Here is a 22,011-nt window from a genome sequence, read left to right as displayed (position 1 = left end):
ACTGTATGATGCTGACTTTGTGGCAGACTGTGACAAACTGTGACACTTCAGTAATTCGTTTGGGGTATTCCCCGAAAAATGTCTCAGATCTGAGCAGAAGCTGAATCAGAGCAGATATTTTGGGCCTGTGACTGCTTAGGTGGGATACATCTCACCTACGTCTGCGCTAGCTATCGTAGCAGGCTGTATGACTAACAGGGGAAGACAGGCACCTATAATTAATTCATCAGCTCTAGTCTACTTCTGCACTTCGGTATGAAATTAGCTATGGCTTAGAAGTGCATATTTCTCTCCTGCCAGTAAAGGAGGTATGGGCAGCTGAGGCATACTTGTGTATGGCTGGGCAAACTCCATCCCTTGCCATCAGAGGGGTATGGCCTTCCTCACGCTTGTGGTGGGAGAAAAAGCATGATATAATGCAAATGCAAGTCAATTTATTGCTATATTAATATGAACTGCTATATTAATATGAAATGTTATGTTATTATGAAATAAGGTTTAAGCTTCTTGAAAATGGAGGAGAAAGGAGAACTTGGGAGTTCTGACACCAAACCTTTCCAGTGGGGGAAGGAACATGATCTCTAAGTGTAGCTCACCAGTGGAGGAACCGTGAGAACGGGCTGGAAAACAAAAACCCACATGATAATTGTAAAATGTTTGTTATTGCCTTGATCCAAATCTCTACGCAGGCATTCTCAATCTTTCTTTTACTGAAGCTTTGACACTCCAGTGCACTGAAGAAACAAGTTATGTGGAAGATCTTAAAACACACACAAAGACTTTTCTCAGTAAAGTGCTGTCAAAGAAAAAAATTGCGAGACGTATTTGTTTGGAAAAATCATCACTCAATCGATGTTTTATAAAGGGTTTTGGGGAGTATATGAAACATACATTTGCCTGGAAAATATGATTGATCTGTCTGTTTTTCAAAGAGGAATTAAGCTAGCAGGGAAAAAAAATAGTAACAATAGATTTGGAATAGTTATTATTTAAAAAAAATTCTATAGCTGGAAAGAACTTATTTCTATATTAATTGTCAATTCAAAAATTATTTTTATTAGAAATATATTATTTTAAAGTTTATTACTGGAAAATAACTTTACTTAAAGATTTTTTTTTATTTATATGTAAGATAATAATTTTTCAGTGGATATTTTGAATCTGTTGCTGATTTTATTTACTATGAACGATAATGTACCTCGTAAAAAATGAAAATACATCAAACTTCCTTCATTACTTGAAAGAAACTGGAAATAGATGTTGGTGACTTTCAACTAAAGAAGTTGTGCACACCACATACAATGAATTAATTCAATAGTAGTAAGAGTTTTGAGTTAATTTGATTAATTAAAAAATTATTATTTTTTTCACACTTGTATGTTATGTTGGCAGGTTGTTATAAAGATGGCCGATTTTATGGAGAAGGAACAATAATTAAAGACAACTGCAATTCCTGGTAATGTTTCAGAGAACTGCAAATTGAATTTTATTTAACATCTGTCATGAAATAGAAATTAATGTAGTGAGTATTCTTTAAAGTCATATTAACCATGTAATCAAATCACAATGGCTGGAAGATTAGTGCTGTATTAAGGTATTCTAGAACTAGATTACAGCCGATTTAGAAGAATGGCAAGAGGTCAATGGGCTTTCTAATTGAGATATGAAAATGAAAGTATTAAAATCTCCTCCTCCCTGGCCTAACTCTGTTCCTGTTCAGTCAATCTGCTGCTCTGACCCGAGTCAAGGTGGTTTCAGCCTAGACCTGGGCATTGGCCAGACAAGACAAATATCATTAAAGTTTAGGGGATTATTTTAGAACGTCTTCCTCTTTTTCTCTGGCATGAGTGGTGAGACCTTACATTATTTCATAAGGGAAGAATACATATACATATATATCTATATATATATACCACCTCGGGTGGCTGCCCCAGCCACCTCCCTGCTTTGCCTCTCCAAAATCCAGCCCCGTGCCCTCAGCCCCAGGGCAGCCTGGGGGGCTCTAGCAGCACCCAAACAGGGCTGGGGGCCCCACTGCCCTGCTCTAGCCCAGGGTCCTTGCAGCAAGGTGTCTACAGCCACGGGGCTCCTTTCTGGTTTTCCAGGGTAAAACTTCCTTAAAACATCAGGACACGTTTTTTTTTTTTTAACCCTGGTTTGGTCTCACAAAGATGGAAGCAAAATTTTTCAAATATGACCTTTCCTACAAGCTGTAAAACTTCCCCCTTGTTCCAACTAGGTAGTGAAATAGCAAGAAGTAGCATTATGTTTTCATAAATACTATGTGACACTTATATTGCTTATGCTTTTCTTCCCTCCATCTTCTTTCTGCTGTTAAAGTTCATATTTTTCCTTTGACAATTCATTTTCTACTCAGTTATATTCTTGCCCTTGCAGCAAATGCTTCCAAAGTCTCTGGAAGTGTTCAAAGGAAGTGTGCCTTGTTCGCCAAGATTTAATTCAGCATGTCAATTCTGGAGATTATGGGTGAGGGCACTTTTTTTTAAAGGTTTTGTTGTAAACCACTGTGTTGCTCATTGTATGTATGTGCAAGTTACAATTTATGCAGTCCTCCCCGCCCCTTCCTTCCCCAATTACATTACAGCAATTTGACAGCAAAGGTACCTCTGTGAAACTTTCCTATAAATCTGGCAGATTATAGAGCTTCGAATGGAAAGATACTGAAAGTCTCAGGCTGGTAAGAGCTGACATTGTAAACATCTGTGTAAAATAGTCTCCAAATTGAGTACAATTTTTTTTTTTTTCCTCACAAAATGCTGTTTAGATTGTCTTCACTTATTCTTCACTTTATTTATTTCTTGAGATAGATATTTAAAGTCATTTTTTCTCCTCCCCCGAGAGCATTGTCCCACATAACTCTAGGTAGTGTTGGAAAAGGAGAGAATGAGCTAAATGGGGACAAAGATACCAGGATTTTGTGGACATATTTTTCCTTTGACAATTCATTTTCTACTCAGTTATATTCTTGCCCTTGCAGCAAATGCTTCCAAAGTCTCTGGAAGTGTTCAAAGGAAGTGTGCCTTGTTCGCCAAGATTTAATTCAGCATGTCAATTCTGGAGATTATGGGTGAGGGCACTTTTTTTTAAAGGTTTTGTTGTAAACCACTGTGTTGCTCATTGTATGTATGTGCAAGTTACAATTTATGCAGTCCTCCCCGCCCCTTCCTTCCCCAATTACATTACAGCAATTTGACAGCAAAGGTACCTCTGTGAAACCTTCCTATAAATCTGGCAGATTATAGAGCTTCAAATGGAAAGATACTGAAAGTCTCAGGCTGGTAAGAGCTGACATTGTAAACGTCTGTGTAAAATATTCTCCAAATTGAGTACATTTTTTTTTTTTCCTCACAAAATGCTATTTAGATTGTCTTCACTTATTCTTCACTTTATTTATTTCTTGGGATAGATATTTAAAGTCATTTTTTCTCCTCCCCCGAGAGCATTGTCCCACATAACTCTAGGTAGTGCTGGAAAAGGAGAGAATGAGCTAAATGGGGACAAAGATATTGGGATTTTGTGGGGCACAGGTGTTTTTCTTGCTACCAGTTCCTGTTCCTCCCAGGCAGTGGAGAGGGATTAGTGAGACCCCTCTACCGGAGCCGTGCCTTAGGAGATGCAGAGTTTGCTTCCCTAGGAGCTGAGGTGCCAAGTTCACCAATGAAGCCTGCCCAGAATTCAAGCTGTCACTCAGCACTGAAACATTTTGTACTTCATGGGTGTCCTGGTGTGAGGCAAAACTGATCTAACAGAGACATTCAAACCAACTGAGTCAGAGCAGACGATTCAGTGAGGCAATTGGAGCCCTTCACCTCCCTCTTGTAGGTGGCAAGTAGTGAGGTTTACCACAGGGTGGTTAAACCCACCTGAGATATGACTCAACTTCTGCAGGTACTTGCATTCTTCACTGACTGCAGGCAGACCAAGAGCAATGAGGCTTCTCATTCAGGCAGCATGAATTCCAACTCCTTGCTCCTCATACGCAAGCAATAAAGAAATGGGTAAAGTGAAGGCTCTCCCCTGTGGCTCAGCTCTTTTCCAGTAATGACAAATTCCAGTGTGTCCCACATGTGCACGTCCGCAAGGCATCTTTTTTTCTGTTGTGCATACAGTTGGCGAGGTTAATGCAATCTGAGTCTAGTCTACCTGAGAGCAGGGAGAGAATAATTAAAGAGCCACGGGGAGCCTTTTCTCTCAATCTGGTAATTGATGTAAAACTCAGGCAAGAAGGTGTCAGCTAGGCTTTTTGCTGGGTTCAAGTGTCTCACTGCTGGTGCACCAGAGCTTGAAGGCTCACTACACGAAGCTGTTAGTACTCTGTGGGCATCTGGTCTGAAGCATAATTTGAGCATGACTTCAACACAACAGTAATTGCTATGACTGAGAGTCTTGTTTTCCAGTACTTCTCCGAAGCATTGCATGCTCAACTTCTGTAGGCTGACATGATGCCGACCTCAAATCACAACCTTTCATATACTGCTGTGTTGCTCCATCCTACACTCATTTGCAGTGGAAGAACCCATACTAGATATTTTCTCATGAGTATCAAATACAAGGTTTTCAAATGTAATTTGAAAGATTTATTTCTGGATGTTATTGTTAGCATTGCTCTTACAAAGGAGAAAGGGATTAATGTGAATGGTAACTCTAACCTGGGTTTTGTTTGTTTGTTTTCTGACCGTGAGGAAGATGGAAAGCTGACAACTACAGTCAGTTCTGGGGAATGACAGTGGAAGAAGGTTTCAAAAAGCGCCTGGGCACCTTCCCTCCATCTCATTCCTTGCTTAATATGAGAGAAGCTCCAGTAAGTATAATGCAAAATTGTTAATTTTTTTAATAACTTAATCACATGGAAAAACGAATGGGAACTATTACAAGTTTATGGTTCAGAATTTTAATACTAAATGTTTCCATGTTGAATATGAAGCTCCCAGCATATTTCTCCAAGACAGAGAGTGTGTGGTCCTATTAACTGAAATAAAACAGGAAGGAACAAAAGCAAATGTTAACCATTGGGAAACTGTGCACCAATATTAAATTGTCCTTGTAGATCGCTGGTGTTTGAAATCTTTGCTTCTTTAGGATGATTCCATACTATCCTCTCCATTTGCTAATCATTGCACACGTAGCTGTAACCATACAAAAATACAAATCTCTGCATAGTTCATTAAGGTTGAGACTAAACATCAGTCTTTGAAAGAAGCTCTGAGAGCTAATAGGATAAAGCAATGTAAAGATGCAGTAAGAGGCTGGGCTTTTGGCCAAATGGAAAGAAAAATGATGGGAAGCATGGGAAAATGAGATGATTCTCCACTACTAGATTTCTAAACCTCTTGGCCATGCTCATTTTCATGGCAGCTAAATTAAATTTCCTTTCATATATTTATGTTCAAATTATTTCTGCAGCAAAGCAAATATGCTTTAAGTTATGTAGGTGGGTTAAGCAATAAAAGAAAAGATGCATAGTTATGGAATCCAGAGCAGATTTTCTAATGCTTTGGATCTTAACTTCTTTCTTAGAGGACCTAAAATGATGGAAACCAGAGATCGAAGAAACTAACTACCTCACCACAGAGAAATTAGAATAACTACAAGAATAAGTAGATAGATCCAACAATTTCAAATAACATTAAAAATAATGGTTTTTTATCTTTGGTTTACATATAGTTCAAGCAAGCGATGCTATTTGATTATCCATTTGAAGTCAGTTGTTGATGGTGTATTTGTGTATGGCAGAGGGGTTCCCACTTCATGGAAAGCCTTGTGGGGACAGCAGTGCAGAGCTCCCACTTGACAGGGAATTTGGGAATGAGGGAGAGGACCATGTGCCTCTGCAACAATTTTAACAATCCTAACCCTTTTGCTTGATGCAGACTGGTTCTTTGTCCCACACAAAGTCACCTCCCTGCACCAGTGTGGCGAGGCATTGGGTTGTGGCCCAGATTGGCCAGCTTGCTCAAAATTACACTTTGGAAGGTTGTCAGAACAAAAATCTGACAGAAATTAAGCTTTGGAGTTTTGCCTGGTATGATTTGCTGGGCTACTCTTCACAGCCACAGCTGAAGATGGCAAATCAATGACATAGAAGAGTTTAGTGCAATATTTAGTAGGTATCTGCCACAAATTACCAGTCAAATGCATTAAGGCTCAATAGAGTTGTGGTTGATTTTTTGTTGTTGTTGTTGGCTTTTTCCTTGAGGAATCCAACATGATGCTTATATAGCAGAAACATAAAGTAGGTATCATGTACCTACCTCAGGGTTTGACATCTATATTACAAGATATCTAGGTACATAAGACAAATCTCACCTAGGAAAACAAGTCAGGGAAAGTTACAAGAAATCCTTCACCATATTTCCTCTTTTCCATTCAGTTTAGGGTAGTTATTCTTTTAGTGGCCCTGCACAATGTGCAGCCTATTGAATCATTGTTATTAAGATTCCTGTAGCTTCTTGACTGCTACCTTACTTACAACCTTTGTTCCACTGATGATACATTTCTTAGGCATGTTTTCTCTATCTGCTATCTTTTTATGAAATCTCTGAGCTACAACCCAACTGCCTTTGGCCCTGCCAGACACCTGAGGAGCTTCAATGAATTCTTCTCCAGAAACCCAGCTTTGCACATTCATGCATTTACCCCTAAGGAAGTCCTACATGCTGGAAGCACAAGCTTTGCACAGGATTCTAAGAAATCTCTCTACTTACAAAAGCTTCGCACAGGTTTCTAAGAAATCTTTCCCTCTACTTGCAAAAGCTAAAAATATGAAATAATAATCTCTGTATGACTTTCTCAGCTTCTGGAGAATTCTTTGATCTTGCAGAAAATTGCTCTGAATTGTGCATGAGCCCTTCTCCTACCTATGGTTTCTCTTCAGAATTATTAGAACTTTCTTGTTCTTACTCCAGTGGTTTCTGTCTTAGCTAGTCTTGATGTAAAAATATTTTTCTCTGAAGCTTCCTGTGAAGCTCCAAGGTCTTCTTGGCCTTGGGAAATTTCCTATCATTTAGTAGGTCGCAAAAAACATTAAAAAAAAGATATTTTTTTCTTCACTCACAGCCAGCTCCATACCTGCCATCACTGCACGATCCAGCAATTTCATTGCCTGGATTGGGTTTACCAGTGTACATTGACAGATTCTTCCAATTGGCAAACCAACAGTAGCTATGGAGTTTACCTCCAGACACTTAGAAGTATTTTACCAGTTTTTCAGATATGCTTGCCCCTGCTTTGCCTTCTGTGAATAACTTTCTGTCACTGGTGTTCTGTGAAGCATACTAAGTCCTAAGTGATAAAAAAACAAATGAGTTTTCATGACAGTGTTTCCATTAAGCTTCACCTGTAACTAGGTGGCAGCTCAGAAGAGAGTAAAAAGATATGAATCATGAAATTTAGAAATAATGACTTTTTAGTACTTTTCAGAGACATTCACCAAACCTTAATGGTTTGACCTTTAAGTGACTTTTTTGAGTACTAATTCACCTGCAGGCCAAGGTACTAGTTGCTTACTGTGGATAAATTGGCACTAATTAAATATTCATGCATTCTCTGGGATTATTACTGCTTTTCTCATTTTGCAAGTGAAAGTCATTTGCCCAAAGTCATATATTTAGTTGATAAAAATGTTAAAATTAGCAATCAGGAGCTTTTGGCTCTATCTTGTGCTGACCTGATTAAAACCTGGTAGCTTTGCTGATGCAGCAAGCAAACCACAGCTACCCATTCATTAAATACAAATTTATTTTTTTTTTCACTTTAAATAAAAACCATTTCTTCAGCATGCCACTAGTCTACTGCTTAGGGAATAAATGACAGTTTCTGGTACTTAAGGGTCTGCTGTTCTGACCATTTTCTACTGTCTTTTTGGGATGCTTGGGAAAGGCATTTTTGTGTGGAAGGAGCTTCTTACACAACTGCATGGAAGATTCAAGAATGTAAATTTATGTCTACAGCAGAGTCTTAGTTCTCAGTGTTGAAAGTTCAACAGTTTTGAAAAGTTTGGTTGTGGAGTAGAGGCTTTTTAGTTGTTTCTTTGACTGACATATCCAACTACAAATACAGCTTCATAACATTACTTCAAATTAAACTATGTGAGAGAGCGCTAGATCCATCTCACGGAAAACACAAACCTCCTGAAGTTGCTCACAGAGCTTTTAAAAGCTCTGCTATTAAGAAAAGACTATACCTGCTCAATAAGGTGATGCTTATGTCTGGAAGGGTAGTTTAATGATGGCACACTGGACTACCTAAAATAAAAGACAATGATATGGAACAAGTACTAAATCTGAACTGAGGACCTTCTGCTGCAGAGTATGGCTAGACCTAAACACACCACTAAACTGACAAAGCTGAAGCTCTCAATAGTGTCCTGTGTGTTGTCTGAGAAGGCATTGTGAAAGAGTTTACTCACTGCAGGAGGTAGTGTAATCATTCTTGAAGTTCTGTGTAGCACAAAAATAACTACCACACCTTTAAACCACATTGTGATAGGTGGTATTCTGTCTGCACGTGTTCTGGCAGGAGGTACATTGCAATGGTGGGGTCTGCACCCGCTGGCAGCAAGGTGCTTGCCTAAGTGCCATTTTACAAGAAAATGGAACATGTGGTTTAGTAATAAGGCACCATTTTGGATTAAGTATCAAAGAACCCGTAAAGACAGTCTGGAGGTATAGAAGGTACACCAGCTGTTCCTCTGATACGTGGCTTTTCATAGTAAAAAAGCCCAGCAGTTTTATATCTCCCTGCTGCAAACTGAAGGTCGTGCACACCCATTTTGTCTTCACAAAGCAAGTGATGTCCAGAACCTTTTTCCTACCTTAAAAAAAAAATATAATATTGCTCTCCCTCAGAAAAACTATTTCCACATTTGCAATTTCAGTCATCTTCAGCCTTTATTCGCTGATGGGCCATCTACCTTTTCTGAAGAAGTCATAGCTGAAGTACAAATGTTCTTTTATATCCGCTTACCTTCCTGCTTTGGCCAGACTGCTAGCTTCACTGCAGAGAATACATATGAAGGTTTAAAAATAGCTTGCCAGTCATTTTGCTGATTGCATTGTGCTGTCTGATGCTGGTCCATGGAGCATACATTGAGAAACAATTGTCTAGACTTACTATTTGTCATAGAACAGTAGTGCTTCTCAATACCAGGGTAGCAATTTCTCAGACAAAAAGCTAATGTTTCTGGCTACAGGTCAGTCCTGCATTTCTAAATGGCAAGACTGAGGGTTAATGACATATTTGCTCTGGGATTCACAATATGAAGCTATTAAATACATTGGCAGCAGTTTAGGAATACGTAAAGCAACAAATTGTCTCAGACCAAAGATCTATTTAGAACTTTGCTTTTCTCAGCTACCTCTTTTGTAGCATTGTAAGTGGTCATTGCCCACATAAGGGTGCTAAACAACCTTTGCCAAAATTTGCTTGTTTACTGGTTGATAATGAGCATTCTTATCATGTAAAAGGAATGCTATTTGTCTGGGATTTTGCTCTTATGATTCATCGTCAAAGTAAATCTTGTGCTTCTGCTTGCTCATTAATAGTGAACATAATGAAACTTTAGCAAGAGATTGTTTGAATTAGCTGTAACTTTCTGTGGGTCATTTCAGGTTGCAAGTCCCGTGTATCTAACAAGCTTTTGAAAAAGCAGACTTCTGAAAGTGATTAATCAAAATATTGAGATTAATGTGTTAGCAAGATTTAAAAGATTACTGGCTTCTTATGGGTGGAGGCAAAACTTTCAAAAGCACTTAAGGTACTTAACAGCTCGCAGTATACTTCAATGCATTTAGGACTCAGTCTGCATCTGAAGTAGTGAATCTAGAAGCACTTGAGAGTTCCTGGGTCTGGACATTTGCACAGACTGTATCTATCTCTCTGTTGGGGCTGTATCCCAGTGTAATGTCACTTACAGACATGAGGTCCAAGCTTCTTTTTTCCTTACCAACTTCTCAGTTGTGGGTTTTCTGTGGGAAATCCAGCTGTACCAGCTGGATGAAGACACCACTGTGTCCCAGCGTACACAACAATGTGATCTGGATACCGACAAAGTGGTAATGTTTGGTTCCCCAAAGAGTCCTGAAATAGTTTGAAAGAATTGACCTCAAATGTTTAAATCATCTTAGGAAAAGGTATGTAGTCTTGTAAGTCACAAAAGCAATTTAGAAAAATGGTGCAGTAAGGACACCCAAAATTAGAAGACTAAGTAAATTGCAGTAAAATAAAGGAATTTGAATAAGTCAGAAGCCATTGTACTTCAGGGTATGAACCTGCTTATGATAAAGAAGTATCGGAGAATGTTTTGCTTTGGAACAGATTATCATAGTTTGTGTATTGTATTTCCTCTGGAACAGATGTTATCAACAATTGAGACAAACTGATAGACTAGATGGACTAATATAGAATCATAGAATAGTTTGGGTTGGAAGGGAACTTAAAGATCACTGAGTTCCAACCCCCCTGCCCTGGGCAGGGACACCTCCCACCAGACCAGGTTGCTCAAAGCCCCATCCAGCCTGGCCTTGAACACTTCCAGGGATGGGGCAGCCACAGCTTCTCTGGGCAACCTTTTCCGGGGTCTCACCACAGAATATTGCAATTCTGTGTTGCAATTCCTATTTCCCTGCTCACTATAAAGTTCAACAGTAAAAAAAAAAAAAAAAAAAAGGGTCAATAGTTCTGATGTGTTGAACACAGAGCAGATTATTAACAGTTGTACCAGATGGTTCTTGCATATGCAGATATTTGTGCAAAGCTTGGAGGACATACATTAAGGCTGAGAGACAAAGATGCCAAAAAAGGCTTTCCAAATGGCTTTAGTGAGCAGACTACAAATTCTCATCAACTCAACATCAGATTGCAAAGCAGAAGGAAAATCACTGATGAGAATAAGTGCTGGAGGTTGAAAAATCTCTGCGTAAAACACAAATCAATGATACTCTGTACTGATACCTCCCCCAGGGAAACTAAAATTTCCTACAGCCATGTGTCAAGGAGAATAGGGTAACAGATACCTGAATTCACTGCTATTTGTAGCAAATGCTTTTCTTTCCAAAAATACCAGCTGGGACATAATTGACATGTTTCATAGGGAACTGTTGTTTGAGATACAAATCAGAGAGAAACTGGACAGGTTATTCAAGTTGGCATTTGCGGAGCTCGGCTTTCCAGCTCAGCCACTGGAGTCCCAGAATGTCTCTGCTCTGAGGGAGTCCACAGCACCCAGCTGCAGGGGAACCACCACAGGGATGCCTGGGAAACCACAGGTGCCAATGCTTTAGGTTTCCTCAATTTAAAAATTAAGAATTTAAAAAACAAAATTAGGGTAAAATTTAAGTAAAAAAAAGGAATTGAAGCATATACAGATTTCCTACCTTTTGTTTTAGGTAAACTCACTTCCAGAAGAAAAATTTCCTGCATTTTTTGCAGCCACTTATGCATGGCCTGAGTGGATTCATGATCCTCTAGATCAACGAAACTGTGGAGCATCCTGGGCTTTTTCAACTGCAAGTAATATCAATATTTTTTTTTCCCTTTTAAAAAATATCATTGATGTTAGATACGTGATAAAAATTTATATATATGATTTCAGCTTGCCGTTTAGTTTTTATCAGCAAATAAGAATATATATCCTGATTGGAAATTAGGAAAAATTGTTCATAAGATTGTTCATTTTTGCTTTTTGTTTTTTGTTGTTTTTTTTTCTAAAATAAAGGAAGGGAAGGTAAAAAAGAAAGAAAAGAGATCTGGAGATTCAACCGAAGAGAGGTGGGAGAGTATTTGCATCTTCTACTGCAGTCAACCAGACATGAATATGCATGTACAAACATGGTTGACACTATCAGACTAAATTATGTAAATGATTCATTTGACGTTTAAATACATGGGAATTTATGATAACCAGTAAATCTATGGATTTATAATATTACAGAAAAGTTGCTCGTGACGCTTTGCCATTTCACAACCCTCTCTCTCAAAAGTCAGTACAAATTATGTCTGTATTGTTTCAGTCACTCTTTCATAATAACTAGCATGAAGTTGTGAGCAATTATTAGTTTTTGATAACAGAAAATTTATTTCAAAACAGGTGTTGCAGCAGATAGAATAGCAATTCATTCTGAGGGTGAGATCACAGACAACCTTTCTGCTCAGAATTTGATCTCGTGTGATATCAGGAATCAACATGGATGTAATGGTGGAAGTATTGAAGGTGCTTGGAGATACCTGAAAACACATGGGTAAATATTCTATCTGTCTGTTCAGTTTATTTTAGCTTGAACCAGTTGCTTAAGTTACAATGTGGCTTGTATTACAATGATCATTTCTGACCTTTCAAAAAAAAAAAAAAGGGGGGGGCATTTATCTCAAATTAAGTGTATTGCTTCATCGAGACTACCACTCTCCCATTTACATGTTCTTTATATCACCTTCATGAAGCCCAGGAACTATGAAACATTCCCAAATAAATTAGTGAAGACTATTTTGAATGAGGTTCTCAGTGGGAAAACTCTGCAACCACGTAGCTCCCATTTGATCCCCATTATATCTAGATGTTGTCATCAGCTCTAATACAACTGGAGAAAATGGTAGCCTCTCTAACGGCAAGACAAACAGGAAAGGATCTTTTAGTATCAAAGACAATACCATAAGTGGGCTCAAAACTTCTATTGTTCTTGGGAACAGGCTCTTCATGTTAAACCGCCTTAAGTAAGCAGTCGGTTGCATGAGACAACATTTTGAATATTCAAAAGGATCAAAAATTGTCTCTATATAAAGAAAATTATAATTACCCCTTCCCAAGCTTGTGCCAGAATGCAACACTGTAGGAAGGACTATACCTAGATTTATTCCTTCAGGTCAGACTAACCAAAGTTAACAGCTCTCAAGCTCCACATGAACAGTTAGAAACTTTTTAAAATGACACTTAATAATTTATAGAATCACAGAATGGTTTAGGTTGGAACAGACTTTTGGAGTTCACTTAGTCCAACATTCTGCTCAAAGTATGACTAACTCTGAAATTAGATCAGGTTGCTCAGACCATGTCCATGGTTGTATTTTGAGTATTTTCAAGGATGGAGGTTCCACAACCTTTCTTGCAGTAGGTCACTTTGTTTGACCACTCTTGTGGCCAAATATTTTTTTCTTATATCTAATCAGCCTTTTCTTGGTACAATGCGTGACTGGTACTTTCAGCTTTCCACTGTGAATCTCCAAGAAGAATCTTGTTCAGTCTCCTCTAAGACCTCTCCTTATGTAGTTGAAGATGGTAATTAGATCCCCTTTTAGCCTTCTCTTATCTGGGCTGAATAACCCCAGCTGCTTCAGCCCCTCCTTGCACATCATATGCTTCAGCTCCCTAAGTGCCTTCTACTGGACTTGCTCAGTTTGTCATGGTCTTTACTGGGGATCCCATGCTTGAACACAGTACTCTAGGTGTAACCTCAAAAGTGACAATTTGAAGGGAATAGTTGCTTTTCACAATGTCTTGGCTATGTTCTTGCTAACACAACCCAGTACTGGTTGTCCACATTTGAGAAGAGGGCCCATTGCTGACCCATGTTCAACTTTCTGCTCATCAGGATCCCAGGTCCTTCTCTGTGAAAATGCTTTCTTCACAGACAGTGCCCTACCAGTGCTGCTGCATGGGCAGTTCTGGCTCAGAAGCTAGATTTGGTTTCTGCCTTTGTTGAACTTCATGAGGTTTCTGTCAGCTCATTTCTCTAGCCTGTCAATGTTGTTCTGAACAGCAGCCCTGTACCCACTCCCCACCAATTTGGCATCCTCCACAAATATACTGAGGGTGCCTTATGTCACACTCTCCAGATTGTTAACAGAGATGCAAAACAGCATCACTGCTGTGTTGACTCCTAAGGAATGCCACTAGTCAACTGACACCAGACATTTTGATCGGTCACCTTGTCAGCATGCCAGTACAGTTCAGTTACTGGTCTTGTAAGCAACTTATCTCATCCAATAAACTAGAAGAACATCACAGGAGACCATGCTGAAAATGTTGTTAAAGTCAAAATAAATGATAACCACAACTTTTCTTATTCTGCATGGTGCCAGTCATTTCATCATGGTCAGATCATCTCATCTTATCATCTCATTGTGGTGAGGCATAATTTGCCAGGGGAAATCTGTGCTGGCTGTTCCCAGTCAACTCTTTGATCTTCATGTGTTTGGAAATGGCTTCCAGGAGAATTTTCAATGACCAGATTTTATATACTGTGTTATTACCTTCCGCTGTTCCTCACACTATCAGAATTATTATTTTTTTTACTTTCTGTTCCATAACAAAAATCTATTTCCTCTCTCACTCTCATCCCTTACTTTGTGATACACCTGATACTGACAGCCAGAGATACCTGTCAATTTTTAATTTTAGTTCAAAAAAAACCCAACCAAACAAACCGCTACCAACATGGTAGCCTGGGGATCTAGGTAAAGACCAAAGCACTGTCATTCACATGGACACAGTACACAAAGCAATCATTCTGCTTTCTTCAAGTGTACCAAACTATTTCAGATCTGACACAGGTTTTGCATTGTCATGGGGATAGTTTACGTCGAGTGTTCCTCTGTTTTTCTGTCTCGGGGTTTAAACACTAAACTAGCTTTGATCTAGGTTTTGAGTGGAAGACCCTGTAGGTGAGTGATTACAGTGATGGATTCCACCCACCAAAGGCCCCTCTGCACCTCATGGGGGTAAAGGCAAAGGCTTCATTCATGAAGAACTGAAAGTTATAGCTTAACATTTTAAGCAACACTTTTCTGTAACTAGAAAAACAGGCTCCTTTTAATCAGTAGCTTGTGTTCTTAAGAGAGTAAATACAACTTTCTCACTGAACTCCTTGCTTGCTTACAGTGTTAAGGACCGGAGCACAAGAATTGCGGGTATAGATAAGATAAGAGTTCCATTTTAATGAGTATTATCTCCACAGCAGTTGGAACAAGCTATTTTTAGAGGGAAAGCCCTAGAGAATGAAGTAGTAGGCCAGCCTTCTAATCTTATCTGACTGTTATCCCTATCTGGGCATAACGACTATGAGCCCATAGTAATAAGTTTCTTCTTATACCAGAAAACTGTATTTATTTTTTTAACCTGAAGCAGTGTGGTTAGTGACGCAGCCTGTTCTGCAGAGGCAGCTTAAGTATAGAGTTAGCTTATTTCTGTAAGGAAATTAAGGCAGGCTGAAGCTTTGTGATACACTTCGTTATCGACCTAGCTGTACCCAAAAAGGGTACAGGCTGGTGTAAATGCAGTAGTGAGAAGATTGTTCCCTGACTGACCACAGAGTACCAGTGTGCAAGTAGCGTGCAGAGCAGGCTTCCTGAGTGATGTAAGCCTGGGAGGATACAGACAGGGGACCTCTGCTCACCAGACTACACCTGTGAACTGTCTCTTCACCTCCAAAGTCCCAAATTCTTGTGTTACTGCTTGGTCACCTGGTCGTCCGAGATGCCTCGTGGTATTCATCAGCCTCTTGCAGCTGACTGTTTGAGTAAAGAATCTGCAGGGTAGTTGTGAGAACCATCACAAAGTTTGGGAGACTATCTAGACCTCCAGTAAATCTCTGCAGTCCAAGACTATTTTCTCAGTCATTCACCCAACCTTCTTGTCCCCGCAGAGCCAGCTCAAACATGTACAACAGATGTTGTCTGCCACCCATTCTTATCCCAAATCATTGATTTGGCATCAAAGTACCACACATGAAAATGTATCTACTCAACTATTTTTATAAAAAAAACATTTCTAAATCCTTATTTTCTTTCCTCAAGTTCAAATGATATTTCCAATCATCTTCCAACAGTTCCAGACACAAATAAACACCTCAAATAAAATACCTGTGAGGACAGATACTGGAAGACCACAAGAACTGCTGCACTGGGTCTGAGCAAGGTTCTATCTAACCCAATATTTTGTCTCTGACAGTGGCCAAGTGCAAATCATATAAAAAAATTTTAAAAAATAATTAACCTTTTTGATCCACTGAACTGATAACTGGATCATTTTTATATCTCAAACCCTGTAATCCATAACCCTTTACCTTTGACAATGAAAAAAATGGAAATTTGTGACATAAAAGTCTGAAGTGCCATTTGAATGAGCCCTGTTAAACAGTGCTTGCTTCCTCACACTTTCAGGTGACTTTTATTTTATGAGCCAGTATATTGCAATCATTTTTTTCATTATCTCCATACTGTGCAAAAAGGGAGAAAGGACATTGATTTTCTGTGTGGGCTTTTCACAGCTAGTGTTCAGTGCTTCCGGTTTTCTGATTTCTGAAGTGTTCTTATGTCAGATTTTTGATAGATTTTCAGGAAAACTAAATGCTGGCCTAAACTCTCCCCAGTGAAGTCAATGGAAGACTTCCAGAAAGCTCAATGAGGTTAGGCCAGTGTTGAGACCTGACTTTTTGGAATCACTGAGCACCCAGTTAACAGTGAAATCTGCTATAAGTGGAGCTGAATCACTGTTTAACTCCGTCTCTTTCTCTCTGTTTTCCTCTATTAACTAAAGAATAAATCTGTATTCTATTTCTAATTATGATTAATTTTAGGCGCTTCAGTTGCAAGCCATAATTTGTGAGGAATCAATATGGTTTGAAAACATCTATTTTACCTGCTAAGGGAAATTAAAAGCTTATAGGCTTTAAGAATGAGGAAGAAACAACTCATTTTCAGGTAGTAAAAAGGTTACACACTTGAATGCAAACACTGTTTCTAATCAGGGCTTGATCTGATTTGTACCTTGGGCTCTTTGCAGTTGCAGGGTATGATAAGGATATTATTTGTTTTGGCCAACTTCCCAATAACATAATCTAATGTTTGAAGTTATTTTTTCATCTCACAATTCAAACATATAAATACAATAAAACCACAAAAATTTTCAATAGATTGAATATATAAACATGACTTCAGATTAATTCTCCCAAGCATGTATGAATACACTGCTTCTTATAGAATCATAGAATGGTTTGGGTTGGAAAGGACCTTAAAGATCATCGAGTTCCAATCCCCCTGCCCTGGGCAGGGACGCCTCCCACCAGACCAGGTTGCTCAAAGCTCCATCCAGCCTGGCCTTGAACCCCTCCAGGGATGGGGCAGCCACAGCTTCTCTGGGCAACATGTTCCAGTGCCTCACCACCCTCACAGGAAAGAATTTCTTCCAGGTATCTAATCTAAATCTCCCCTCTTCCAATTTAAAACCATTACCCCTTGTCCTGTCACTGCACTCCCTGACAAAGAGTCCCTCCCCAGCTCTCCTGTAGCTCCCTTCAGATATTGAAAGGCCCATATAAGGTCTCCCCAGAGCCTTCTCTTCTCCAGGCTGAACTACCCCAGCTCTCTCAGACTATCTTCATAGGAGAGGTGCTCCATCCCTCTGATCATCTTCGTGGCCCTGCGCTGGACCTGTTCTAACAGGTCCATGTCCTTCCTGTGTTAAGAACTCCAGAGCTGGACACAGGACTCCAGGTGGGGTCTCACCAGAGCAGAGGGGTAGAATCACCTCCCTGGCCCTGCTGGCCACGCTTCTCTTGATGCAGCCCAGGCTGGGGTTGGGTTTCTGGGCTGCCAGTGCACACTGCCAGCTCGGGTCAAGCTTCTCATCCACGAGAAGCAGTCCTTCTCCTCAGGGCTGCTCTCCAGCCATTCTCCACACAGCCTGTATTTGTGCCTGGGATTGCCACGTCCCAGGTGCAGGACCCTGCACTTGGCTTGGTTAAACTTCATGCGATTTGCACGAGCCCACCTCTCAAGCCTGTCCAGGTCCCTCTGGATGGCTTCCCTTCCCTCCAGTGTGGCGACAGTACCACCAAGTTTGGTGTCATCGGCAAAAACAAATTGGTAAACAAAAAGACATTCTCCTCAGGATCAATTTTTCTACCACCAAATGTTAATGGGAAAATGTCATGTCTTATTCAAAGTAGCTGAAGCATACATGCGCTCATCTTGTAAAAATCCTAACAACTAACTATATGCAGGCAAACATAATTATCCTCCACATTGCATGGAAATACAGTTTTCAGTTCTTCAGATTCATAAAGTTCAGTATAATCGGTAAGCTACTTAAATACATATCCTTTTTATAGGGCTGCCTATTTAAAAATATTCTGCTTCAGTGAACTATTTAATTATGCTCTTTAAAATAAACGTTCTCATAGGCCTCCATGGCATTACCACAGAAAAGCATATATTGTTTTGGAAACATCTAGCAGTATAGTGTAGAAAACTAGGAGGTCCCAATATCTCATAAAAAGGATAAAATAGCAGGTGGAACACTCAGTGTGCCTTTATTTGAGTATTTCAGATTGTCAGTGAGCACATTTTAAATATATGCTTTGTTTCCTTCACTTTACTGAAGTAAAAAGGATGTTCAGTTAGTCAAACAGTCAAAATGGCTGAACAATAAGCTACTTGAAAGAAACAAATTTACCGTGTGAAACAGCAGTTCATTTGATGTATTGCCAAGGTAAAGAGTTAAAAAGCTTCCTTACCTTTTCTTGAAACCACCTCTTATTTTCATTGCCACTCTCCATTCTTGGATGCAGTGAGGGCTCTTAACCTGTGCTTCAAAGCCCATTTGATCTAGCACTTTGGAGATTTTCAAAGCCAAAATTAGCACAGGTTTAAGTCTCAGGTGGGTTATCACTCCACAATCACTCCTCTGATAACATCAGTGTTAAATGCCTTCAGGTTAACCTGAAACATGTCAGATAGATTAAATTTTCTTTGTTATTCAAAGTTTTATCTTTGTTTCATTAAAAAAAAAAAAAAAGCAATTCATATATTTGCTATTGCATATTTTCCCCATGATTCTTTTCATAAATGGCTTTTTGTGGTTTTGAAATCTTTTTTAGAATAGTAACTGCCAAATGATTACTGGACTTAATATTTTTAAATTAACATCTTCGAAGGATATAGAATTTAATTTAAAAGAGTTAAAAACGAGTCATATTTCCTGTAGATAAACTCTAAAAACTTGAAATTGAAAGCTTTAATGCAAATTTATAATAAGTACCAGGAAAAATTTAACATTAGAAAACATTTTGAGATAAATGCTTTTCTAAGAAACAGCCAGAATGTTTTCACAAGCTGTAGAGACCAGACACATACACCTGTGATATTGTGGCACAATCTGTCATTTTGGTTTCCCTGAGAGGCTCTTTGCTGTCAATAACCAGGAACTGACGGAAGGAGCCCTGTGGCCTGAGCCTGATGACTTTTGTGCACCCTGGAAGCCATGTGTTTATAAGTCACAAAGTTTGTCTTTGTCCTTTGGTCCTCATTCATTTCCAGGCACAAACCTTATCTTTCCATTAAGGAAGGAATAGCCTGTAAACTAGCAAAATTGCAAAACTGCAGTAAGTCCCCCCTCTCTGATACCCAGCCTCACCTGTTCTATGTCATATATTTCATCAGTGTTGCACCTGAGGGAAGTCCCTCCTGCCAACATCACTCCAGATAATTTACTATTTTTCCTTCCTCTTGTGAGTTGAGGTGGAGGAACTCAGTCACCAGCCCTTGTCCAAATGGCTCCCCTAGTACTGCTTTATGGTTTGATTATTCATTAACTTACTGAAAGCTCAGTGCTTAACATTTTCTGCGTCTGTTCTGACTTGAACTTATATCCCGCGTATTTCTAGTAGTAGAGGTTCCTCCTCTAGTAGTAGAGGTACCTCCTCTTTTAAGGAGGTACACTCGAGAAGTTTGTTGTTAGTATCAATTAAGCGATTGATATTAATCACTAGGAGTCATACCTCTCTTGAGAAGAAGCACCACATTTATTCATGTACCAAAAGGACACCAATTATTGGTATGCAATCCTTTAAAAAATGAATATATGACTTTTTATCCCAACAAGCCTTCACAAAAATGTTCCTTTGATATTGTCAGAAAAAAGGAAGGTCAGAGACTTTTTAGCTAAAAGAAGTAAAAATACTTGTAGCTTTTCATGAGCATTCCTGTAGAAAATGTAGATAAAACTAGAAAATTATTTATTTCCCTTAAAATATTTCTGTTGCAAATATACCCATTTTGCAAGCCATTTTTGCTAAATGGACCCTGGTGACAGCACTGGTAATTTATTAAGCTTATTCAGTGTGAAATTTCATGTATTATTAATGAGATGAATGTAGCAGATGACAACTGCTGAAATACATTTTCTACCCTACCCCTCTTCGGAGAAGGGTGTGGAGAGGACCTCTGCCACTGAAACTTAATCATAAACATCATGCACATGAATGAAGCAAATGCCTTGCAGTTGAACATATGAGACACTGACACTTCTGAAGAATGAGGAACTCTGTAAATTTACTTGAAATATGACAGTTGTAAAATAGTTAAAAACTTGAAATAAAACTGCAAAAATGTTTAAGAAAACGTCTTATCAACTTTTTCTTTTCTTTTTTTTTTATTTTTGACGTCTGAACAGGGTTGTATCCTATGCTTGTTATCCATCATTTTGGAATGATCACTTGCAGCCGTCAGGTGAAAATCACTGTTATGTGTCAAGTGAAATTGGAAAAAACTACACAAATGGGCCATGTCCCAATGCTTTAGAAGAATCCAATCGGTTATACCGGTGTGCCTCTCACTACAGAGTCTCCTCAAAAGTAAGTTCTTGCTGTTCAATCATTGTCTCACTTGTTTTTCTCCTTTGGGGCTTGAAAATTATCTGGTATATGGAACTATGTCCACTTTACTTGAAGACTAGAGTTGTGAATTTTCCTTTATATTGCCTGTGTATTTTCATAATAGTTTAAATTCTTTCTAGTTTCTCAATATTACATCATTTCTTCAAAGCTGCTGCTTTGTGGCTCTAGAGAAATTAGAGATAGAAAAGTAAGTATGCTTTCATAACTGTGAATAAATGTTTCTTAAACACGTTTCTGAGTTTTGCTCATTTGGTAAACCAAATATTCTCGAGCAGAAATACAAGTACAGTGGTACATTTATACCATATATATATATGTACGCAATGATAAATTAGTATGAGTTTTAATTTTATTTAATAGACTGTTTTATCTTCCCTTGCCCTCTCTCCTGCTGCTATCAACTCCCCTTAGGAAACTGATATAATGAAAGAAATCATGGAAAAAGGACCAGTGCAAGGTATGGTAAGTTTGGAAGATGATAATATTATTTTTGAAATAATTGAAGAATGCAATGTCCTGGGATCAAAATATTAGAAAACAGAAATTGCATTCCATGGTGAATAAAACAGACATATGCACTGGTTCATCCAGGGATGTTTGGTGGACAAGTAGTGTCTCCAAAGGCAGCTCTGTAAAATGACCTTGAGCTGCATTTGTTGAAAACTTGCACAAAATCTGTGTACTGGAAGTGTGCCTTTTTCCCATGAAAGTTCTTTGCTCATTGATGAAAAAGGAATTTAGGGCTGTGCAGGAGGAGTTAAATGCTAACAAAGCTCTGCTTTCTAAGGCTGGGATCAATTCCCCCACTGGCTGAAGCCAGTCCACCAAGATTGCTTTCCTCTGAAGGCAACACTGCAGTATATGGGCCTTCCAGCACATCATTCAGTGCTGGAATACTCCCAGAATTTCCCTTTTCAGAGCCCAAATGCTGTTGTTGGTTGTAGAAGGCTATCAGGTTTGAATTTTTCTGCTGAACCGTGAAGTGAAGATCCCTGACCTCTTCAAGAAATAGAGATTTCAGCAGGGACTGAGGGACTGCAAAAAAGTTGTTTAACATCAGTACTGTCTGTTGCAGTCATGGATGCTGCTAGCAGCACCTGAAAATGCAGGTTCCTGCTCACACCCCAGGCCACTGTAACTGGAGAGGTTGAGGGATGTGGTGTTTGATATAATGGGGAAAGGTCATAGTGCAGGATGTCCACCCCTCTTGGATGGGTGGCTGATGCAAAACCAAAGTGTTTTACTTCAGGGGACTTCTGCGTTTCTACTGCCCCCAATTATATAGTGAGTTATCATAAACTCCAATTTATTATTGAAATGGTCTTGA

General features: G+C 39.1%; 1 protein-coding gene across 2 annotated transcripts in view; it reads left to right on the top strand.

Moving 5' to 3' along the window:
- Positions 1-22,011, top strand: part of TINAG (tubulointerstitial nephritis antigen) — a 55,442-nt gene that overhangs the window by 14,809 nt on the left and 18,622 nt on the right. For both annotated transcript variants that reach the window (XM_014948942.1, XM_014948941.1), the window contains 7 exons: positions 1,393-1,456; positions 2,398-2,487; positions 4,708-4,822; positions 11,406-11,529; positions 12,107-12,257; positions 20,462-20,642; positions 21,096-21,141. In XM_014948942.1, coding sequence (XP_014804428.1) covers positions 1,393-1,456; positions 2,398-2,487; positions 4,708-4,822; positions 11,406-11,529; positions 12,107-12,257; positions 20,462-20,642; positions 21,096-21,141 — 771 coding nt within the window. The remainder of the gene's footprint in view (positions 1-1,392; positions 1,457-2,397; positions 2,488-4,707; positions 4,823-11,405; positions 11,530-12,106; positions 12,258-20,461; positions 20,643-21,095; positions 21,142-22,011) is intronic.

Source organism: Calidris pugnax, unplaced genomic scaffold (assembly GCF_001431845.1).
Source record: "Calidris pugnax isolate Ruff unplaced genomic scaffold, ASM143184v1 scaffold141, whole genome shotgun sequence".
NCBI lineage: Eukaryota > Metazoa > Chordata > Aves > Charadriiformes > Scolopacidae > Calidris > Calidris pugnax.
This window is presented reverse-complemented; position numbering and strand designations above follow the sequence as displayed.